Below are 23098 nucleotides of genomic sequence, written 5' to 3'. Positions count from 1 at the left end.
GCTGGGGCCTTGGTTACTTATTTTGTTTGTCTGAGGCTCTGCTCCCAGGCTTAGCTCCTCTTTGGAAATAGCAAAGATATTTCCCAAATCCCTGCAGGATTTCTCGTTATCCTCCTCTCTCCAAGTCGCTAACCACGGTGTTCAGTCTCTGGTTGTCATGTTCTTCTGTTTATCCCCAAGATGGAGGGCACCAGGATCACTCAGGAAAGTGAGGGAAAAAAAAAAAAAAGACAGCTTCCTGGGCTGGAATCCAAAGGGAAAGATGGACATCTATTTGCAACAAGCTTCCTGGTGCTTCCCAAGATGGAACCACAGGCCTGGCACATGGCTCATGCCACCTCACTGAGCCTTGTGTCTCCTGGCACGTGCCTCTAAGTGCAGCCTGAGGTCCATCTCCCAGATGGTGGAGAGAGGGCCTGTGAAGCAGTCGAGTGTGTAGTTTACAGGGAGGTTGCCATTGCTATCTGAAGTTGCTGGCCTTCTCCATGACCCAGACAAGGACATTGTTCTTCTTAACTTCTTGACACAAAGGCAGTTGGAACCATGGAGCCCAATGACAGGCTGATTTTGATTAAGATTTGAAGGTTCAGCCTCTCTTTTTGAAAATTATAATCTAGACACAGACTAGATCAGACAGTGTATCCGCCTTCATTTATTTTATTTTATTTTATTTTATTTTATTTTATTTTATTTTGAGAGCATGTACGTGCGAGTAGGGGGAGGGGCAGAGGGAGAAGGAGAAAGAGAATCCCAAGCAGACTCCCCGCTGAGCATGGAGCCTGACGTGGGGCTCGATCCCAGATCCCTGAGATCATGACCTGAGCCAAAATCAAGAGTCAGTCTCGTAACTGACTGAGCCACCCAGCAGCCCCTATCCACGTTCATTGATTGAATACAAGCACTCATAATAACTTTTCAAGCTCCTGGGGTAGACCCACTCTGTAGCTGTAGCTTTTCCTCCCTGTTACTCAGAGGCAGCTTCCATTTCTCCCAGACTCTCAAAGGCTGTGAGTCAAATGGAACCTTAGCCAGAAACCCATCCCCAGTGGTTATTTTTTGCTCCTTACTAGGACTAACTTGTTATTTAAAAATCTTTCCTTGAACCCAAGTGACAACCAGAGAGAAAGGTTTTTGCCTGGTGACTTTGCTCCACCAGCTGGTCCTCACTGGTTTGAAGCATGAACTTGAACTGTGCAGATCAGCACTGATAGCGAACTAGCAAATGGAGGCTTTAAATATCCTGATCTCAACAGATGTGTGTGCCTATCCCCACAATTAAAAGTTGTGAAAACGAGGCAGGAATCACTAGGACATACAGTGGAGGCATAAACACCCCATGGATGGATGCCCAACACCCCATCTTCGACTCTGTTTCCCCTATTATAGGTTAATTCAGGATCGGCGAGGGAGATTTGGACTTATTTTAGAAGGAGACCGGTACTTGTCATCACTAACCTTCTGTCATAGTCCATTTGGGCTATCACAAAACATCACAGACCGAGTGGCCTATAAACAACAGAAATTTGTTTCTCACAGCACTAAAGACTGGAAGTCCAAGATCACAGGAACAGCATGGTCGGGTGAGAGCTCTCTTTGGGCTTCACAACCATTGACGTTCACTGTGTCCTCACATGGAGGAAGGGATTAGAGATCTCTCTGGATCCTCTTCTATAAGGCTCCCCCCGTCACGACTTTGGGACCTCCCCAACGTGTCACCTCCTGTTACCACCACCTTTGGGGGATAGGATTTCAATGTATGAATTTTTGGGGGACACAAACATTCAGATCATAGTACCTTCTGTTCTTAGTTTCACTCTTCACTACCCTTGGCCCCCCAAGACTAAAGAGATACCCTAGCAGACTCGTTCCATTTCCTTTCTGTCCATTAAGGGGAATTGGATTGATAAAATATTCTGTGGGGCTCCAGAGACAAGAAGCAAAGACAGGAAGTAATAGAAGGGTAAATTACAGTTCACTGTAAAGGCAAAGGACTACATCTTGCAGAGCGGTTGACAGCTCAGGCTCAAGTAGAAAGGCCTGTTTGGAACCCCCGCTCTGCCACAGTTAGAAGCTGTGTGACCTGAGTAAGTCACTTCGCCTCTCTGGACCTGGGTTTTCCCATCTGTAAAATAAGATCATTTTGTTGTTGTGAGGATTACATCAAGTGTTATTTGTGACAGCTGTATAGCATAGCGTGAAGACCTAAGTATCTAGTGAGTGTCTAATTAATAACAATGGCTAAGGTCAGAAAAAGAGCTACCTACGAATGGATTGGACTACCTTGTAAGGTAACGAGGCTCCTGCAACTAGAAAGATTCAAGTAAAAGAAAGGTTGCTTCCACTTAGGTTTGTAAGAAAGTTTCTGCCTCTGTGAAGAGGCTGGCTGGGATGCACTTTGACCCCAGCTCTTGGGGGTGGCGGTGGTGGGGCGGGGCGGGGGTGGAGTTCTGAGACGAAGGAAGATGGCGAGCGGTCCAGGCAAGCATCTGGCTTTGGGCACAGAACCTGATGTGTGCCACCAAACCCGCCCACTGGACCCCGCTTGGCCCCTGGAGGCTATTTTTACTCCTCTCATCTTACAGATCTGTTTTGTTAATCTCCTTATATTCGCTGTTTTGACTTCCCAGCCAGCTTGCTAATCAGTTTGCCTGTTTGACTCACAGGGTTTGCATTTGTCACTGAGACTTAAACACACACTTGTTTTGATTTCTTTTTGTAAAATTAGAAGCGTTTGATGTAATGACTCTACCTAGACACAGCTGGTAAAGTCAGAATAATGCTCAAGTTTGCACAGTTTAAACACAATGTAGACAATAATTAGAAATGCTATCTTTAGACGTTTAGGATAAGCTTTTTCTCAGAATTGCAGTGAATTTTTTCCGAGTGGGGCTTTTCAGTGAGTATATATACAGAAATACTAAAAACGTAAGAAAATAGAGCAAATCAGTGAGTGCTTTGGTCAACTTGAAAGACTGCAGGAAATAAACCAACTGATTTTAGATCTGGCATTTTTGACTGAATGCATAAAATCTTTACATTCTCCATAATTTTCACGACTGCCGTATGATCTAATAATTTTTAGGTGACAGATTGTAACTGGTAAGTTGTTACAATATGCTAGAAGCCTATATCGTTGGCTTGCAGCGAGGGTGGAGAGGGAAAATGGTGCAAATAATAAAGATAATCATCTATATCAGGAAAATTACCCCATGTTTATTTCAGGTAACAAAAAGAAAAAGATACAGTTCCATTACATGATGACCGTAGACATCAATAACACAGGGTCTGCAAATGAATAGAAGTTACTTCTTTCTTTAAATTAAACTCTAAGAGAGCAGCTGGTTTGCTTTTTTTTTTTTTAAACCAATTGTTTTAAATTTAATAGGCTATCACTGGCCTTGGCTAAGATCCAAAATATATTCCTGGGCTCACATAGATTCCAGAAAGTCGAACTTGTCCGTATTGCACAAACTTTATCTATTAAAAAAAAGTCCCACTCAGTCAAGAGGTGATATGAAATGTAAGGCAACACATCTGTATCTATCATTTTAAATTCCCTTCATGCTGTATCAACTTGTTTTGTTTTGTTTTTGTGAGCAATCATAATATCAAGAGACAGGTCCTTCTTTTTTTTTTTTCTGCTTCTCATTTCTAATTAGATTCACTACTGAGCTCTCTATTGCATCTCTGATTTTCAAATTTTTCTCTGTTCAGAAAGACATCTGGAAAAAAAAAGGAGTATATTAAAGCAGCGAGTTAAGGGGAATCTTGGATTCTCGACATCCTAACTGAGCCGTGTCATGGTACCCTCAATATTTATTAAAGAGATTTTTCCAAATGGAAGTTTTCAGAATGAAAGCAAAGGGCAGATAGAGAAGATACTCAAAGAGAGGAGCTTTTTTTTTTTTTTTTTTTAAGATTTTATTTACTTATTTGATAGAGAGAACGAGCAGGGGCAGAGGGAATGGGAGCAGCAGACCCCGCTGAGCAGGGAGACCAACATGGGACTTGATGCCAGGCCCCAGGACCCTGAGATCATGACCTGAGCCCAAGGCAGATGCTTAACCGACTGAGCCACCCAGGTGCCCCAAGAGAGGACTTCTTGAAGGAGAAGTAGGATACCAAGCGGTCCAAAGGGCTGCAGCAAAGCAGTGAAGCCAGAAGAGGCCCTGTTTTTTGGAGGAGCAGAAAACCAAAAGGGGCGAAGTCATGCTGTAATTTTTAAGAAACAAGGAAGGTAACCCCAATGAGCAGGTAGCCAGTCTTTGAAATTCCTTAAAGAAGAGATTGAACCTTTTGTGTCACGTGGTGAGTCGGGGTGTAAATGCCCCTGTGGGACTAACACATGCAAAGACTCACCCCAGCACGTGAATGACTGATGCCAGAACCCCTTTTTGGAATTCCCTGTTGTGATGGTGGTGCGTGCTGGGGATTGAGGGCACAAGAGGCACAACGACGGGAAAATGCATTTAGTTTAAGATTGCCAAGTGGAAGGCGGCTCCAGCCGGGATTAAGCTGAATGCCACCAGGAGCCTCCTAGCTAGAGTGGCTTCTGGAATAGCTGTGTGAGGTGAAGAAGACGGAGGGAGGGGAGAGGAAGGTGGGCAGAGGAGACTTGGAAAGAGGCGTTAGGGATGAGAAATGCCTGGTTTAAAAAGCCAATCCATTTCCAGGAGCCTTAATTAAAAGAACGACACCCGCTCATATGTAAAAATCTACACCTAAAGGCTCTCAGGTACAGAGCGGTCACAAGAAATGCAGTGTGTGCAAACAAGCTTTCATTAAGAGACCTGTCGTCTCTGTTTCATTTACGCAGACTGCTCATTGTGCTGGCAACCGAGCTGGAAAAATAATGGAAGGACAGACACACTCGAAGAAGCAAACAAAGGTGGGAACGTCCCAGCTACAAAACAGAACAGATGATCAAGCAGCCCGGAGAGAGCGGAGACGCGATGGCATTCTTCTTAACAAACTGCCACCGCCCCGCCCCCACCCAGGGGTAACTCAATACTCAAAACTCACGAGTAACACAATATTCTGGCTTTTTAAGGGAAGAAAATGAAACAAAATCAGATGTGGGGTTCAGAGACATTGCTGCTGGTGGCCTATTTAAATCTATTCTGAACTTCCCTACACTGCTCCATTTTATTTTGCTGTTCTCCCTTTTAGAGTCTGCCTGTCGGGGGACGGGCCCTCCGCAGCTCACATGGTGATCCTGATGAGCCTAAACCCTTCTCAGCAATTCCATCTCCCTTCCCAGGGGTTGGTTTAGACGTAGGCGTGCGATAATTCTGACCAGTGAAATGTGACAAGAGCTAGGTTTCTTACTCTTATGCACATGCACACACACACACACACACACACATGCACACACATGGGGGGAGACTTCCTTCCTGCCTTGGATACAAATGTGAAAACAAGTGACCGATGCTGGAGCTGTGGCAGCCATCTTGGCAGCTTGAGGGAGTAGCTGACACGGAGGCAGGCAGAGCAGAAAGATGGAAACCCAGATCCTTGATGACTTCTTGAATAAACCAGCCCTGGAATACCCTACTTATGAAGTTCTTGTTATGCAATATAATTCATTTTCCTATCGTTTAAGTTTCTCAAAGTGTGAAATGTAGCTGAGAGTGATCGGACTGATGCAAGGCTAGCTGGTGGAGCAGGGGAAAGAATGTTGTGCACTTTCACGATGACTCTCAAAAAGACAAAAGACAGCCGTAATTGCTGAAACTCCCTTTAACGTCTGCAGAACAGAGGAACCACGTTGGGCTGGAACAGCAGGGGTGGGACAGTATCACGTGTGTGTATGGGGCATTGTCAAGGTTACTTATGTGACAGATCAACTCATTGGCTCCAATTCCATCTTACAACACAGAACCCTCCGAGGCGGACTGCAGGCACGGTTTGGGTTACCACTCCCTCTGACCTCCCCACCCTGAACTCCACGCTCTCTGGGACTCACAGTAGTTTCCCTGCCCCTGATGGAATATGGTGGCGTTTATTATAAGCGCTGCATTCCAGAAGGTGATGGAATGGGCCCTAAAGATGTGCACCTGGCCGACTGTGTGTCATAACCAGAGCTTCCGTGGGGAGAGGTTTTTCTTTTTAGAATTATTGGATTAAATCCGGCTGGGATTTCCTTTGGTGGCCCTGGCGTGCTATGCAGTAGCGCTGAACACGTGCAGACAGTTAAGGCCTCGTGCCGCAGGGACATGAGTTCTGTGGCTGCTGGCCTGTGCCAGCTCCACGGCAGTTGCAGGAGCCACGTCCCCCGGGGAGGAAGTCGAGGGGGCGGGTCTGGGGAGCAGGGAGAGGCTGAAGCACAGAGGGCTGGATGGGGCATTGGGGCCTGACGTGCAAGGGGCAGATGGTGTGTTCAGATCCCAGCTCCTAGGTCTGGGAGCAACAGAGCACTGATACGGGCACGTCCCCTCTTCCACTATTAGGGTGACCTCTGGTGAGCGGGGGAAAAAGCAGCTGGAGGCCCACCCAGGCCCCAAACTGGACCTTCCTGCTACATCTCGCTCTCCTTCAGGGTGAGCGAGCGCAAAATCAGACCGAGCTCCTTCTCGGCTCCCAGAGTAACGGCAGAGAGAAAATGAGGCAGGGGAGCGTCAGGGCGGGCTGGCCGGCCCCGTGCAGGCTTCACACCTGGGATCACACGCCTGCTCTAGGCATCTGGTGTTTCAGACGAATTTTCAACTTTCCCACATCGGGAGCCTCTCTTTTTCCTGCAGCAGAGCCTCTCCAAGGAGCGATTCTGGTTCTCAGGAGTGTTTTGAGCTTTGGGATCTGGTATCAGGGCTTTCTGGACTAATGAACTGAGTTTCACTCAAAGAAAAGTCTATTGTTTGATGACCCTTCAATTTTCTGCAGCTCCAGAGGCCACCCAGAAGAGCTAATTTTATCCCTAAGGAAAGAACCAGGAGGGTTGATATCCCCTCCTTTCCCACCCTTGGTACTTGGTTCCACAGTCCCCCGAAACAGGCTGTAATGAAGTTATTTTGTTTTCCTCTCTCTTTCCACTACCAGGCCCCGCGCTCTGTGTCTCATCTCTTAAGATCCCAGTACCTGGCGGCACAGGGGAGGCAGCTTTAACACCCTGCAGGAAGAGCGAGGGGTTCAAGGTTTCACGTGGCACAGGAAACTGTATCGGCCCTTAGAGTTTCCTGCCCCAACTGCTTATCTTGTCCCAAACCCCCATGGCCATAAACATGCAGCATGGGTTGAACGCACAGTGACCCAGCATTCCCAGGCTCTGGCTCTTATCTCGGAAACGAAAAATCACACTACCACTGGAGTCCCCTTCCTCCCTTCTTCTCCCTCCCGTCACTCCAGGTCGATTAATCCTTCAGAATTACAGGCTGGAAAACTTGGCTCTAGCCGTCGGCAAACGGGTCTCCACAGGGGCTGTGGATTTCAAACTGGAAACCCAACCTTCTGAGCCCGTTTAAGCCCCTCTCCACCTGCCAGTCGGTGGCATGACAGACAGTGCCGCGGGCAGGGTGCCAAGAACACCCACGCTGGGAGGTCCTCCCGGGCCCTGACATGATGAAGCACAGCCCTGGGCCCTCTGGACCCATTATGCTCCATTACACCTTTCTCTCCAGCCGCCTCACCATTACAAAGACGGGGACCTGATTAAAAACCCATCGGTTTCAAGCTCTTCCCATAATTTTGATCGACAACATTAAACGCTAATAGGAAAACATCTTCTCTCTAATAAAACAAATGCTGACAGAAAGACGGATGCCGAAAACCAGCCATATGGCGGACACGATTCTTGCCCGGCCATGTTCACAGCAGCGCGTCCCCGGCAGAAAGAGATGACACCGAGAAGCTGAGGACCCGCATTTAATCAATCAGACTGTGCGGACGCCATCAGGATATTCACAGTTTGCCACAGGACCTGTGTCTCTTCTCACGTGCAGGCTTGGAAGTGTGTTAGGAGAAAGCAGCTTCTGAGAGGGGCTCTGATGCTTCATTCTTTACCGTCCTCTGCGCCTTAGACGTGTCACCACGCGGATCCCTTTCCCCTTCAGGTTTTCACGGCGCTCCTCGTGCCGCCACCCTCTGGGGTCTCCTTGCCATCCTCCGGGGTGGAGGCTTCGGCTGCCGCCTGGCTGAACTCCAAGGAGCCCGGGCAAGATTTCGGGGCCTCCCCCTTGGAGGCCTGGCCCGGCAGGGCTGTCCCCATGTCATTCCTCCAAGCCTCCCCGGGACTCGCTCTTCTGACCCCTTCTGGTTCTGCCTCTGTCAGTTTCATGATTTCCTCTCCAAGCCTGTTTATTCCTTCTTCCTCGGACACTGCCTGGGGTGACGAAGGATGAAAGGGGTTGCGCTGGCTCCCGTGGCTCTGATTTGCTGGGGAGCGGACGGCGGGCCTTCCAGCGTCCTCCCGTGCTGTCAACGCTTCGGTGGCGGCCAGCCTTTCATCCCGTTCTGGCTTCTGGACCTCCCCTGAAACAGACCCAGGACAGCATCAGACCCCCGGCGGGAAGTCAGCCCTCACGTCCTCTCTCCTCCCAACCTCAGGCCCCCGTCACAGGGGCTCAGAGACGATGCTGCCAAAGGCGATCACGGGCCCCACGTTAACAAAGAAAGCAGGTAGCCTGGTGACGGCAGCGTCATTCACGGAGGGAAAGGGAGCGCGTGGCCATGGTCATCACCCATCCCTTCCGGGTGCTTAGTTATCTCCTGCTTCCAGCTCTAACCATGCTTCCTCGTGCCCGGTAAGCATCTAAACTGAGGGCAAGGGTTCTGTAGATTCGGCAGCTCAGGAAAGGCTTGGGATCTTTAGTCATGAAAAGAGGGGCTGGCGGCCTTCCGCGTGGGTAAGAGAAGAACAGCGTGGGAGGGTTTAGGGTCCCCCATTCCTCCCCATTCATTCTCCAATAGCACCCCATTCTTCGATGCAGACTGCTAATGTTTCCTCAGTTTCAATAAAATGTTATATGCAGAAGAAGTGTTAAGCTCCCCACCCCTCTGAACTAAATTGTTCTGCCCAGCTCGAGTGGAGGGGGGATGGGAGAGAATGGGGTCCTGAGAACTGGCGTCTAGCCCCATTTTCCTACTTACTCATTGCTTTGTGATCAGAAGAACCTGTCTGGCCTCCTTTCCTCAGACACAAAACGAGGGGCAGGACTCTCTGATGTCCCTTCCAGACCTAAGCACCGGTGGCTCTGCAGGACGGACACATGCTCGGGGAGCCGCCTCTCAGCACCCGGTCATGTGCATTCGACACTAGACTCTGAGGTTCCCAGAAGTCCAGATTTTCTTGGTCCTCAGGCCAAACGGTGGTGACATGCATGGAAGAGCCTCACGGGGCTGATTTCAGGGGCGAGGGGTCTGGGGAACACTTCCAGGTACCCCCAATGGGACCAGGGTAGAGTCCCATATGATCGGGCTGGCGCCAGATACATGCAATGGCTTCAGGCTGACAGCTGGGACTTGGGGAAGCTGAGGGAGAACTCAGGATGGTTAAAAGAACTTGACCTGTTCTGACCATGCATTTTCCTGCTGGATTTTTCGCCGGAGCCTAGCTGCTTCCAGGATAAATTTTAATTCCTTTCACTTAGGTCTCTGACAGGGTCCTACCGGACCTGCTCCTGCTTCAGCCCACAGCCTCATTTCCTCTGGTTCTCTCATGTTTGTGTGTCCTTCTGTCCATTCTATGCTATCTTTCAGTCTCCGTAGCCACCTGTGGTTTCTCCCTCTCTAAAGTGAGTCATACCAGCTAATGTTTTTAGGTGCTTTTCTGTGCTGGGCTCGGTGCTCAGCATTTTACACGTTTATCTTATTCTAGAATGTAAGCGGGGACCTCACCTGACTTTTCCACAGTGCTTGGCACATTCTAAGGATTCAAGAATGTTTATAAAAAGGCTTTGCTTTCTTTTTTCCTTTTGATGGGAGTATAACATACATAAAAGTGCGTTGATCGTTATGTCTACGACTCACTGAATTTCTACAGCATGGACACACCCATGGAACCAGCAGCCAGGACAAGAAGCAAAATATCCAACCCTCTAAACACACTTCCCAGTCTACTCCCCTAGGCCCCATCCTAGTCACTTTTCTACCAAGAGTGACCTCGATGCTACTTCAGACACCAAAGATGAGATTTGCCTGGTCTTTGGAGTTCGTTTACCAGAATCATACTGTATATGCTGGTTTGTGTTGCATTATTTTGTGTTTATGAGATCGATCCATGTTACTGTCTGTGGAGTTGGTTCATTTGACGGTACCCCAGTATTCAACAAATAGTCAAGTATGGAATGAAAACAGGCAATTCACAAGGAAATACAAATGGATGGCAAGCATGGGAAACGATGACATCACTCTAACCAAAGATTTCTAAATTGCAAAGAGATGCAATTTTTCACCCACCAGACTGGCAAAAATGAAAAGGTTTGGTAAAGCTCAGTGTTCCTGAGGATGTGGGGAAATAGGTACAATCATACATTAGTGAAGAGAATAAAAATGAGCAAAACTCTTTGACAGGGCATTTAGGCAATATCTATCCCAATCCTAAATACATTTACCCTTTGACTCAGTATTTTCATGATTAGGAACCTAAGGATATTATCCCAAATATTTCAAGGTATATGTACCTGGAGGCTCACTATGACGTTGTTGTTGTTTTTTTAAAGGTTTATTTATTTATTTATTTATTTGGGGTGGGGGGAGAGAGAGTGCTTGAGTGAAGGGAGGGGCAGAGGAAGAGAAGCTTCAAGCAGACTCCCACTGAATGTAGAGCCCAACTTGGGGCTTGAACTCAAGACCCTGAGATCAAGACCTGAGCTGAGATCAAGAGTCGGACGTGTCACAGACTGAGCCACCCAGGCTCCCCTCTGTGTCATTTACATTTTAAACATGTGCTTATATTACTAGTTTAAAAAGGTAACATATGCAACCCCCAAGATTTTTTCACCAATTACCACCGCATCTTTCCTTTTCTGCACGAAACTGTAGACCTACGAGCCTAAATCCACTGCTTCCAGTCCCAGTGCTGATTCACAACTCAGATCCTTCAGTCTGCCTTGCACCCTCCCTACCAGTGAGCAAGCTCTTGTCACTACACCCAACGCCCTTTTCTCTGTCCCCTCCTGCCTCCTCTGTAGCATGTTTCTGATGCCACATCCTCCTCCCTAGCTCTCCCTCCTTTTGGTGTCCAAAACACCGTGTTCTTCTGTTTCTCCTCCAGTCTAGGTCAGTGAGCATGCTGTATTAGTTTCCCACAGCAGTTGTAACAAATGGCCACAAATTCAGTAGCTCAAAAGAACACACATTTATCTCTTATAGTTCTGGAGGTCAGAAGTCCAAAATGGATTTCCCCGGGCCGGAACCAAAGCCGCACGGCCTTGGAGGCTCTAGGGAAAGAGCTGTTCCCTGCCTCTTACAGCTTCTGGTGGCTGCCAGCACTCCTTAGCTTGCAGCAGCATCCACCCAATGTCTGCCCCTGCGGTCACACTGCCTTCTCTTCACTGTCAACTCTCCTTCTGCCTCCCTCTTACAGGGAGACATGTGCTTCTATTGAGGCCCTACTTGGATAATCCAAAATAATTTCTCCATCTCAAAGCAGGTAAATCAATCACACCTGCAAGGCCATCAAAGGTAACATTTACAGGTTCCAGGAATTAGGACCTGAAGTCTTTGGGGGCCATTATTCAGCCTACTCTGCATGCTTTCTAGTTTCCCTTGTCCATCCCAAATCTCCTTCCAGCCTCTCTGAGGCCCCCCTCCCAACTACCTGCTATGCATTTCTCTTGTCTTCATTCACTCTCACTCACTGGCCAGCTCATAGCCTTAATTCCTGACCATGAGTACAGCTCGCAAATCTATATTTATGGCTCTGACCCCTTTCTGTGGGAGATATACACCCAGGTTTCTAGCAGCCAACTGGGTTCCCCCACCTGGATGATCTGGAATTCCCCCCCTCCCCAAACTGCCCCCAGTAGATGTCCTCGTGCCTGCCATGTCAGTACTGGTTCATGGCAATACGGGCTTTACACATTGAAGCCACCCACATTAGTGTACTTCCTTTTCCTACCCGTCAACCGCCAAGTACTACTTACGTCCCTCAGTGCTATGCACCGAATGTATCCTCTCCCCCACCCAAATTCATACGTTGAAGCCCGAAATCGTCAATGTGATGGTGTCAGGAGGTGGGGCCTTTGGGAGGTGATTCAGCTTCAATGTGGTCAGGAGGGTGAAGGCCCCATGATGGGATTAGTGCCCTTTAAGAAGAGGAAGAGATGGGGCGCCTGGGTGGCACAGCGGTTAAGCGTCTGCCCTCAGCTCAGGGCGTGATCCCGGCGTTATGGGATCGAGCCCCACATCAGGCTCCTCTGTTATGAGCCTGCTTCTTCCTCTCCCACTCTCCTGCTGTGTTCCCTCTCTCACTGGCTGTCTCTATCTCTGTCAAATAAATAAATAAAATCTTAAAAAAAAAAAAAAAAAAAAAAAGAAGAGGAAGAGATACCAGAGTTCTTGTTCGCCCCCCCCTTTTCCCTCTCCCACTCTCTCTCTGTCTCTATCTCTGTCTGTCTCTCTCTCTGCCATTGAGGACACAGCAAGAAAGTGGTTGCCTACAAGTCAGGAAGAGAGGATTCTCACCAGACACTGAACCTGCCGGCACCTTGATCTTGGACTTCCCAGCTTCTAGACTTGTGGGATATAAATATTTGTTGTTCAAGACACTTCCCTGATAGTATGTTGTAACAGAAGCCTCAGCTGATTAAAACACTCACAGTTGCTTGCATCTGCCTCTCCTCTCCTTTCCCAAGGCAGACCCTCCGCAGTCACGGCTTGATTTCTAAGGCTTCCCTTAAAAGGGAAGGGGCATTTCCCCAAAATTTTAGCTGCATTTGACTTAACATCACCTCAGCCAATGAGCAGGGAAGCATTCAGAAAGCGAGCGCAAACCACTCCTGATAGTTCATAAACCCACACCCTGGCAGGCAATAGCTACGTGGTGACTATTTATAAGATTCATATGAATTTTTGAGGATTATTTATATCATTTAGAAAGACCGAGTATTCAAAAGTGTATACATCTAACTACAGGTAGCCTAAAAAGTCGATAAGACCTCAAAAGTCTGAATTAAAATGCAGCCTAGAATTTCTGCAGCACATAACAGTATTACTTCTGTGCGTTCCATTCTAACTGTGGGGTAGTGCATAAAGGTATTTGTTAATAAGAATAGTATGTGCGGCCACCTGGGGGGCTCAGCTGGCTAAGCGTGTGCCTTCAGCTCAGGTCATGATCCTGGACTCCGGAGATCGAGCCCCACATCGGGCTCCCTGAGCCGTGAGGAGTCTGCTTCTCCCTCTGCCCCTCCCTCTGCTCCTTTTCTCTCTCTCTCAAATAAATAAATAAAATCTTAAAAAAGAGAGAAGTATGTGTTTTGAACATCGATTTATTTAATTAAATAACTGCATGTGATTTTGAGGCTTTATTAACCTAATCAAGAATTTGCAAGTGCTGAACCCCGGTAAAAACTCTGAGAAACTCCAGAAGGAATGAAATATTAGTGAGCTTAGATGCACTGTAAGTCTGAAATGAGACTGAGAAGAAGGGGTGCAGGAGGAGATGGTGGTAGAACGTAGAAGTGGCAGATGTAATACCTCGGTACACAGGAATCACGGGGGGCCCTCAACTCAACCTTGACCACTGTCCCCACACCCCAGGCCCCATAACTCCAGTTCCTCTGGTACAAATTGGCCTCTCACATTCAAAAAGAGCCACTTTCTTTCTCTTTAGCCTTTTTGATGTCCACAGACAAAGTCCCAGGGACAGAAGTTCGACCAAATCTACTTTATACTTTCTAAAGCCTGTACGTAGTTACGGACAGCTACGTATTACTGTCGTAAGAACTCACTGACTTTGGGAAGTACTGTAACTGAAAATGAGGCCAAGACTTGTGCTCACAATGAAATTCACAAACACATAAATGAGTGAATGAAGCAAGCCTTGATTTTTGAGAAAATAACTATTCAGATCGGTTCAGCCAGGATAATGTACGTTCGTACCTAACAAGTTTCTTTGCTTCTAGTCTCCCCCTGCTCCAGTCCAGATGGCCTGGAGAGGGGCGTTGCCTCAAGTTTTGCTACTCCAGGTGGGGTCCCTGGAGAGCGCTGGCACCATCACCTGGGGGCTTGTTAGACGTGTAGGATCTCAGGCCTTGCCCCACACCTATTGGTTCAGAGCCTGCATTTTAACAAGATTCCAGGCAATTGGGTGCATGTGACAGTGTAAGAAGAACTGGGAGCTTTAACACAAATCGGCTATGCCTTTCCCCAGCTGTAAACCCTTCAAAGGCTGTTACTGTGTCCAGTACACTGACTGAGCTCTTGGCCTGACATTCAAGGCCTTCAATGATGCAACCTCCATCTATCTTTCCACCTGACATCCCAACTCTTGCTCTTGTATCCCTACACACCAGCCACCCCTAACCCTTCATGGCATCCCAGCCATGCCCTCTGAGCCTTTGGTGGATGCTACAGCCATGGCTATGATTCCTTTATGTATGCAGATGGTCAGCCTCGACAGTCAACTCTCCCTCCATCTCCACTACAAAGCCTTTTTGATGAAATCCAGACAGAAGGAATCTCCACAGTGCCGTCATCTCCACAAAGCTGTGTCTAGACCGCCAAGGAAACTGGGTATTTTTTTTTTTTACTTTTTTTATCCTTGTTCCTTATGTAAAATTAGCTTATAAAAATCACCTGAAGTATAAAATCTTTCCTGATACACTTTGCCAGTGTTCTATAGCGGGACTCAAATAGCTTATTAAATGCTTGGCTCTATGGACATACATATGAATGCATGAACAAACAAATATATTAGTACATATATGTAAACGCCATGCAGCAGAACATGAAAGCACTCCTTGAATTTATGGTATTTGTTCTAGGTTGCACTCAGGTTGCTACCCTGAAAGTTCTTGAAAGGGCAAATCTGGAAAAAAAAAAACATTTCTAACTCACACAAACATTTGGCTACATCTGAGTAGTTCAGGGAAGCAATAACGTCATTTTCATACTAACGAAGGAAAATTTTCATGGTAGTTGTACAGGGGATATGGGAAACACGGAGTCAAAAGGAGCAAGTTTCCAGCAGAGTGCGAGAAGCTTTATTCAAAAGGAGTAAATTATGGTCCTTTCTGCAGTTAAATTTTTCAGCAACGTGAGATGAATAAACTCCTTCTGGAAATTACTCTTATGAAATTACTTCTTCCAGGACACTTAATAGTATATTCTGGTGCCCCTGAAAAATTAATTAACCTTACCTGTAACAACCTAACCCCTAAACCATTTGCGGTGTTTTTACTGTGGGTCAGGCTAATCTTCTCTACCTTAATTTACATCTAAGTAAGGGTGGTCAAATTACACTGGGGCCTTTCGGTCGCTGGTACTTTGCCTTGTGCCATTTCTTTAGATGGCATTCTGCTCATGTCCAGACGCATGAATCTTTTTTAAAATGGCAAACCTCTGAGATTACCAGGGAGAACTTTTCCACCTTTTTTGGGGAGGTGAGGGGTGGGGAGCAACACTGTCGCCATCCTTAGAGCTCAACACCCAGCAGCAAACAGAGAATGGGCAAGGCTGTAGTTCTATTGTTTGGTCCTATCAGGGATTTATTTTTTTTCGAGAAAGTCTGGATTTTCAGAGCCTCGGCACCATAAAGATATAGGGGCCAGGCTCCATCTGGGATTAGATTAGATTACGGGTCAACAGCAAGATTTATCAATCCTCTCCCCCCTTTTGTTATCCAAAAGATACCTAAAAAAGATACGCAAGTCATTATCAGGAGAGTTACTGAAAATGCCACAACTGTTGATCTGTATACCGAGGGCCTCTGGTACTTGTTGGGGAACAAAACTCTTCCTTTAACTCTGTGATTCTGGAATGTTAACTCTTTAGCGGCAGGAGTTTTCATTCTCCTTTGAGGACAGACACATGGCATTGCCATTTCCAAAAAAAGAAGGATTTTTAGCTCAGCATGGGAAAATATTATTAGAAAATAATAGTAATTATCCTGTGCTGTTGTACAAACAGAATTAGTGTCATTAATACATACTAATAACAAAACACATATCAATAATGATGAGGCAATCAACTGATACAAACGCATTATGACACAAATAGTACGGAAAGAAGAAATATTTTCTCGAAAAGATGAAGAAAAAGTAGCTCTTTGTAGAAAGACAGTTAGTCTCCTAAAAATGTGTCACCCTCCCACATTGGCCCAAAGGGGACATTCGTCTTCTTTTGTTAACTGATCTCTGACGGGCTTTGTCCTTCCAAGTGTGAGCTTCTTTCATTTGGAATTAATCAGAGATGCGGTGGTGATGAGACCACCCCAGCCTCTGCCAGCCGCTACATAAATGCTTCCTTGTTCCCACCCGAACTGGCGAAGGACAGGGTTGGAACAATGAGAGCTAATGATGGAACTCTGGAAGCTATCATTTTGAATCAGGCCATTACTTATGCAACCCTTGTGAAAATCAAGCCAGGCTCCTGTTCCGCTTCAGCTCAGGGGGCCCCGGGCCCACCCAGGGGCTAAACATGCTCAGAGCAGTCAGAGGGCTTCGGGTCTCCACGTGGACACTGGATGCTGGCACGGGGTGACCATCGGCCAAGGCACGTTCCAGACTGCATGGTGGGCCATGGCGTGTTACAGGCCAGGCTTGCAAAGAGCCACATGCTGCTGTCTGTAAAGACCCAGCCTTGCCTTCTGGCCAGTGTGAAACCCACCTGAGTCAGCGGCTCTCTCTAAGAATTCTCCCTGCATATGCTTGGGGATCCTCTCTGTTGAAATCGCAGATCTGTGCTATTCTTACCATTCTAGGTACTATTGTGAGTGATTGAGACAAGTTTCAAAACAGGTGTACAGGTGCACGAGTGAGCCTTGCTGAGCCCAGCTCAGATCAGCAGAACTGCTCGTCGGATCCAGACTCATGATAAATAATGCACAGCAGCTGCTTTCAGTTCTACGTTTTGGGGTGGTTTTTTACACAATGGTAGCAATTGATTCAACTAGTTAGTATAGTTTGATACAAGCACAATTTTTATGTCAGATAATCATCAGGTTAGAAAGATAGGGTAGGCCAGGTTGCAGGGTTGTGATTTTAAGTGGAAGGCAGTCGGGAGCCACTAGAAATTTCTGAGCAGGGTACACACATATTGGAGAGCAGTTCTCCAGAAGCGTTATCCTACAGCAGCAGGGGGAAGATGGGAATGAATCAGGGAGAGTCTAGAAGACAGGGAAACTGGGACAGAAGCTGTGCAGAGGAAGTAAAGACAGTTCAACCAAAGCCAAATGTGGGAGGAATGGAGGTGTGAGAAATTCTGAAGAAAGAGTGGCCACAGACCAGATATGGATGGGGACGGGAAGTTGACAGTGGTCGATGATAACTCCAGAGGTAGCTGAGAGAGTGACAGAAAAGGGAGGAAGTATGGTGAGTTGGTGATGTCATACTTGAGAAGTCCACAGAATATTCAGGTGATAAAGTTTGCCCTTTGGGAAATCAGGGACTGTAGCTCTGCAGATGGCACCCAATGGGGGGAAAAATGTTTTGAGAATATTTTCATAGAGGTGGTGGTTGCAGGCATGACTCAGAGCAAGAGAAAATGGAGAGAAAATACAGAAACTAAGGAAAGAGCCGTGGCACCTGCATGCTGGGTATATTAGTTACCTACTGCTGTGCCACAAATTACCTCAAAACTTAGCAAGTGGAGACTCAGGAGCCTGGGAGCAGTTTATCTGGGTGGTTCTCACTAGTGGTCACTCATGAAATTGTCATCAAAATGTTAACTAGGGCTGCTGTCATCTGAAGGCTTGACTGGGGCTGGAGAGTCTGCTTCCAAGATGGTGCACCCAAACAGCTGGTGGCTAGAAGGCCTCAGTCCCAGACCACATGAACAGCATGTGGGTCTGCTTGGGTATCCTCCAGGAATGGCAGCCGGCTTCCTCCAGAGAGAATGACCCAAGACAGAGAGAGAGCAAGGAAGCCCAGGAAGTCACATAACATCACTTGTGCTGTATTCTCTTAGTCACACAGTTGAACCCTGATACAATGTAGAGAGGAATATGCAAGGGCATGAATACCAGGAAGTGGCGATCATTTGAGGCCATATTGGAAGCTGGCAATCACACTGGGGGTAGACAACAAAGACAAACAAAACTCAGAAGGATGGGAGGGATGGTTTAGCTGGGGAAACAAGACTGTCACATGGGAAGACAGCTGCCTCTCATGCTTGCGGGCTCCTCTGGCACCTAAATGGGCCTATGATCTTCAAAACACTCTGCCTCCAGGAAGTGGGCCTGGTAGCGGAGAAGCTTTTATTCTCCTTTCAACTGGTTCCCAGACCACTTCCCCTACGCCCGGTAACGTGCCAAGATCTCCCCGAGGTTGGCACCATCATCTCGCCAGTTTATAGGTAAGGAGACAGGCAAAAGTTACTAGTCCAAATTCTCAGAGTCAACACAATGTGGGTGTGGACTATGAACCTGAGCTGTTCAAACCCTGAGCCCCTTTCTCTTACCCTCCATGCCAATGTGCTGAGTACAGAGGCCTGCGTTCTTCTGCTGGAAGCTCCAAACAAGACAAACCCATATAAGCAACAGGAGGAAATGCAAGGGATGACCCCACAGTGCCCCAGAAGCTACAGGAAGAGAAGAACTGATGTCCACTGAGCCCCGCCTCTGTGGACAGCCCCGCCAGGTACAGGTCAGGCAGAGACAGAGAAATCAAGGTGTGCTTACCATCCTCGAAATTTGCTTTCTTCTCAGCGGGCTGCTCGATGAACTTCAGCACTGGGGATCTTGATCTCTGTATGGTGGGAAGAGCAGGGTCACCGAACAGTATGGTGTCCTTGCCCCCTGTCATGGAAAAGGGGAAAATGGACATAGTATGTCACCAGTGGAGTTGTGGTTATGTTCTCCCCACACAATGGACTGGCTGTTTGGGTGAACGAGGCACTTTCTTTAATCATAGGGAATGCTGTGGAAGGGCAATGGCTAGCCGGCCCCTTCTGTAGCATGAGGACCAGGCAGTGAGGTCCAGGGCCAGTCTGTGAGTCTGCTCAGGACATGGCTGTCCAAAACTGCCACCATGAGGGAGCAGCCTGGTATATTGGCCAAAAACCAAATGGCTTTGGTCTGGTGAGATGGTAACAGGCACACCCACAAGCAGAGGGTTGAGGGGTGTGGGCTTTGGAGCCACACTACGGGGTTGTGTTCGGGACTCTGTCCCTTGCTAGCGGGCTGAGCTCAGGCAAGTCACTTAGCCTTGGAACCCTCGTCTGTAAAATGAGGAAGAAGGACAGTACCTACCTCATTGGGCGGTGGTGATGAAATGAACCGATTTCATGCCAGTAAGCATTTCACTAACACTCAATAAATGTCATGTATTAAAATTCTTATCTTACGGTGTAGACAGCACTGCCGTATACACTATCTTTGATTTCATTCAATGCGGTCATTTAGACTGACTAATGACTCTGTCATAAGGCAGGTAGTATCAGGTCCCCCAAATTGTCACAGCTAAACTTTCACTTAGAACATATAGTTCCATGCCAACCAAACCCTTGTATCTCGTTGTATGAACTCCCCAAGTGGATAGAGAGGTTGAGGGAAAGAAGACCATTACAACTCTATTGTGGAGGAAACGGCAAGTTCTGAAAGTCAGGAGCAGGAAGTGTGGCTCTGATATGCAAGCACCGTGAACACAGACACACGGACACAAAACACGTGGACAGAAAGGGCTGCTGCCCAGTGGTCAAGGGACAACAACAAGCAGCATTTGATCCCTGACTTCTGTCCACGAGGCCTTGGGATTCCCTCGGTAGGAGCCGCCGTGCCCAAAATGAAAACCCCGGGGCTGTGGGCCCAGCCTATGTTCCAGCCTTAGCTGTCTAACTTTGAGTAAGACCTTTTCTAAAGCCAAGCCCCTAATCTCTCTGGGGCTCAGATCAGGGGCCCCAAAGCTCTGTGATTTTACTTGGTTTCAGGTTCAGTGGCACAGAATGGTATTTCTGTAAAGACGCTCCCACCTTTAGAGAGCCAGGTGAACCCTGGACTGCGCCTCTGAGCCCTCCGTTTGTTCACAATACTGTCTTGCCAACAGGGAGCTTCGTTTCCAGGACTGTAAGGGAGAGTCTGGCATACAGTAGGTGCTTAATAAATGGCCAACAAGTATCTGAATACATGGGTGAAGGATTCTTGGGACCCCTGACGTCTGGTGGGCACAGGTGCTCGCTGCTGCCTCCAGCAGGTGGAATACGTTGTTGGCAGAAGCAGCCCTCTGGTTTCTGCTGAGGGTCATCCCGGAAGAACAGAAATCTGATAGGAGCCCATCCTCAAGCTCTCCACCAGCACGGCTATTGCCTCACATAGAAAAAATCCCCCCATCTTCAGGGACACAGTCTGGAGAGGTGTCCCAAAGAGAACTGTAGATCTGTAGGTGGCGATATGGTTAAGAGGCTCTCAGAAAGAGATAAACACAATAGGGTCTCCCTCTGGACTGTAAAGATACAATCTGGAGACACTTTGAGGGATTAATGGTTCCTGTGAACCCAGAGCAGACGCCTCAGCGTGGACTTCTTTTGTTTCTCTCAGATCAAGGCAACAGCTACTGTCCTCAAGTCAGGAGAGACTGCGTTTTGTGAGCCATCTTTCTCTAGCAGGTGGACAGGCTGCTCTTGCAGGAAGAGGCACACTCTGCCCTCTGTGTCCCAAACAGCCCCCTAAGCCCCTTGTGTCCTCGTGGCTGAAGACTCAGAACTACGGGCAGAGCTGGGAGCTGGCCTCGGCCAAGGGACAAAGGTGGCCGGAGGGAGGCCCTCAGCCCCTCCTGTCACCAGGGATTCTCTAGGGGCAAGGCGTCCCTGGTCCTCTCCGGCCACAAAGCATCATCTGTTCCATAGTAGCGCCGCAAAAACGCCGGAGCCAGCACCACGAAACCTCTCCCAGAGTCTGAGCAACAAGCATTAGCGAAGGAAAACCGAAGCCACGACTCGTCCGTGGCCAATCAAGGTGGGGCTTGGGGAGAGGCTGAACACTTCCTGAAATTCCTGCCTGGAGAGATCATGCCCAATCTGAAGGTAAAATGGCAAGATTTGGTCACTCTTGCAAAGTGTTCATTGAAGGATTCAAAGGCCTCCTTAGAAGCCTGTGCTATTGTTTCTAAGTCTGAATTCCATCTACGCTGATGAATGTGAGCTCTAATCTGATAGTCGGCTGTCTCGCTGTTTCATTTTGGTGCCTCCGCCTGGAGGAAAAAGGGTGGGGCGAGGTGACCCGTGAAGAGTCCAGCAGCAGCCGGTGTGGAAAGCCACACAGGCCCCTCCACTCGCTGGGCATGTGAGTGCCTGGAAACTTTCCCAATTCCCTGGGACATGGCGTCCCTCCTCCCTTCTCCCGAATGTACCAAGTACTTTCAAAATGCACATTTTCTTCCTCAGGCTGATGCTCCAAGTGGAGAAGAGAGAATTAAAATGAAAAACTCACAGAGCCAGGCTCTGCTCTTGCCAGGTTTTTTTCTGGCTTTCGGTGTTTCTTTTTAGAGCAGAAGCACATCCAGGAAATCTCCCCTCAGAGCCCCCAGGCACCACTCTCCCTGCAGAGGCCAGCAAAGGACTGGGGGACTGAGGCTGGTGGGGGGGATGGTGTCATTCCCTCCTGGGGGACCGGGTCCGTCGCCCCCCCCCCCAACTTTCTCACGGGAGCCCCATGCCTTCCCACCTCTCGGGAGCCAATGAAACAGTCTGGAATATGTTCTGCTGTCCAGATGATTTCTCCACGTGGACTGTGGCATTTGTCAGACTGGCCTACTTCCCAGCAAGATCCCAAATTCTCCCCAGCTCTATCGAACAACATGAAGAACTACATATTTGTTGGCTGAGAGAGTGAGGAGGGAGGGAGAAAAGACTCAAAGAATCTTCATCAGGTGCTTGAAGTCCAACAACAGTTCTGTCTTGGAATAAAGCAGAATTTACCCCTGCCCTTCGGAGTCTCAGAGGAGACTGTTCTGGCTTCTGCATCCTTCTTCTCCACTCCCCAGCTGATCTAACCCCCCCCCCCACTCAGTCCTCTCTTCTCTGAACGACAGCTCCCCAGCACAGGTGGAAACACCTGAGTTCTAATACCAGCCTCTGTCCCTTCAGTATCCTCTTATTTCCTAATCCTTTGTTTTTTCCATCTGAAATGAGGGGATTAGACTAGATCAGGGAAGGAAAATGTTTTCTCTCAGATGTCAACTCTACCCAGGAGGGGGCTTCCTGGAAAGCCAGTGTGGACGTCTGTTCTGAGGGCGACCGGTGAGAGCAGCATGCAAGAGCCCTGGGATGGATTAGTAATGTCTGCCACTGGCGTGGGAACGGGTGTTTTGTAATACACACCAAGTATTCGCCATCCTTGAACTCCTTGCTCTCAACTGTCCTTCCAGGTCTGACATTTGATGACTCTTCACACTCTTCACTTACACCCCAACACCTTTCTCACTCAGCACTTAATTATATATCATTTTGTGCTTTCTGCTCACTGCTAGAGGTGTATGCATCTTGCTTCCCTAATGGGACTACAGATTCTTGGAGGGGGTGAGGGGCATGACTAGAATGTCTGGTATAGAATTGAATTCACAAAGTGGATGCTCGAAAAGGAATCAACACACTGATGGACTGAGTTATTGAAGAAGACACTGATCCTTTCAGATGTTAGTAAATAAGAGACAGCTAGCAGCTCTCTGAAACTATTGGGACTCAGTCCCCACCAGGCTTCTACCTGGGGAGAGGAAGAAGAAGAGGGCAAAAAGTGGAAGAGAAAGAGGAAGAGGTGGAGAAGAAGAAAGGACGAGAAGGAGGTGGGGGTGGAGGAAGGGGAGAGAGGGAGGGAGGGAGGAGGAAGAGAGCACACTGCCCCTTGCTCCACTATTCGGTAGGTTAAATGGGGACCGCAAAACAATGAGCAGATGCAAGGGGCTGATTGGACTGATACTGCAAGAGGCCCTTCCCTTAGTATTTCTCACCGTGGTTTAAAAACGATCACAAGGCGATGCCTCATCGTGACATCCTTCACAACTGCAGCAAAGCA

At 48.0% G+C, this 23098-nt stretch overlaps 1 protein-coding gene across 1 annotated transcript in view; it reads right to left on the bottom strand.

Moving 5' to 3' along the window:
* Positions 1-7844: 7844 nt before the first annotated feature.
* CCDC149 (coiled-coil domain containing 149) overlaps positions 7845-23098 on the bottom strand; it is a 97066-nt gene continuing 81812 nt past the window's right edge. Inside the window, exons 11-12 of the mRNA XM_040625214.1 lie at positions 18773-18889; positions 7845-8463 (exon numbers count right to left, since the gene is read on the bottom strand). Of these exons, the coding sequence (XP_040481148.1) occupies positions 8042-8463; positions 18773-18889 (539 nt within the window). The 3' untranslated portion in view covers positions 7845-8041. The remainder of the gene's footprint in view (positions 8464-18772; positions 18890-23098) is intronic.

This window comes from Ursus maritimus, unplaced genomic scaffold, assembly GCF_017311325.1.
Source record: "Ursus maritimus isolate PB19 unplaced genomic scaffold, ASM1731132v1 scaffold_8, whole genome shotgun sequence".
In the NCBI taxonomy this organism is placed as follows: domain Eukaryota; kingdom Metazoa; phylum Chordata; class Mammalia; order Carnivora; family Ursidae; genus Ursus; species Ursus maritimus.
The sequence above is the reverse complement of the archived record's forward strand: the minus strand, read 5'-3'. Positions and strand labels throughout refer to the sequence as shown.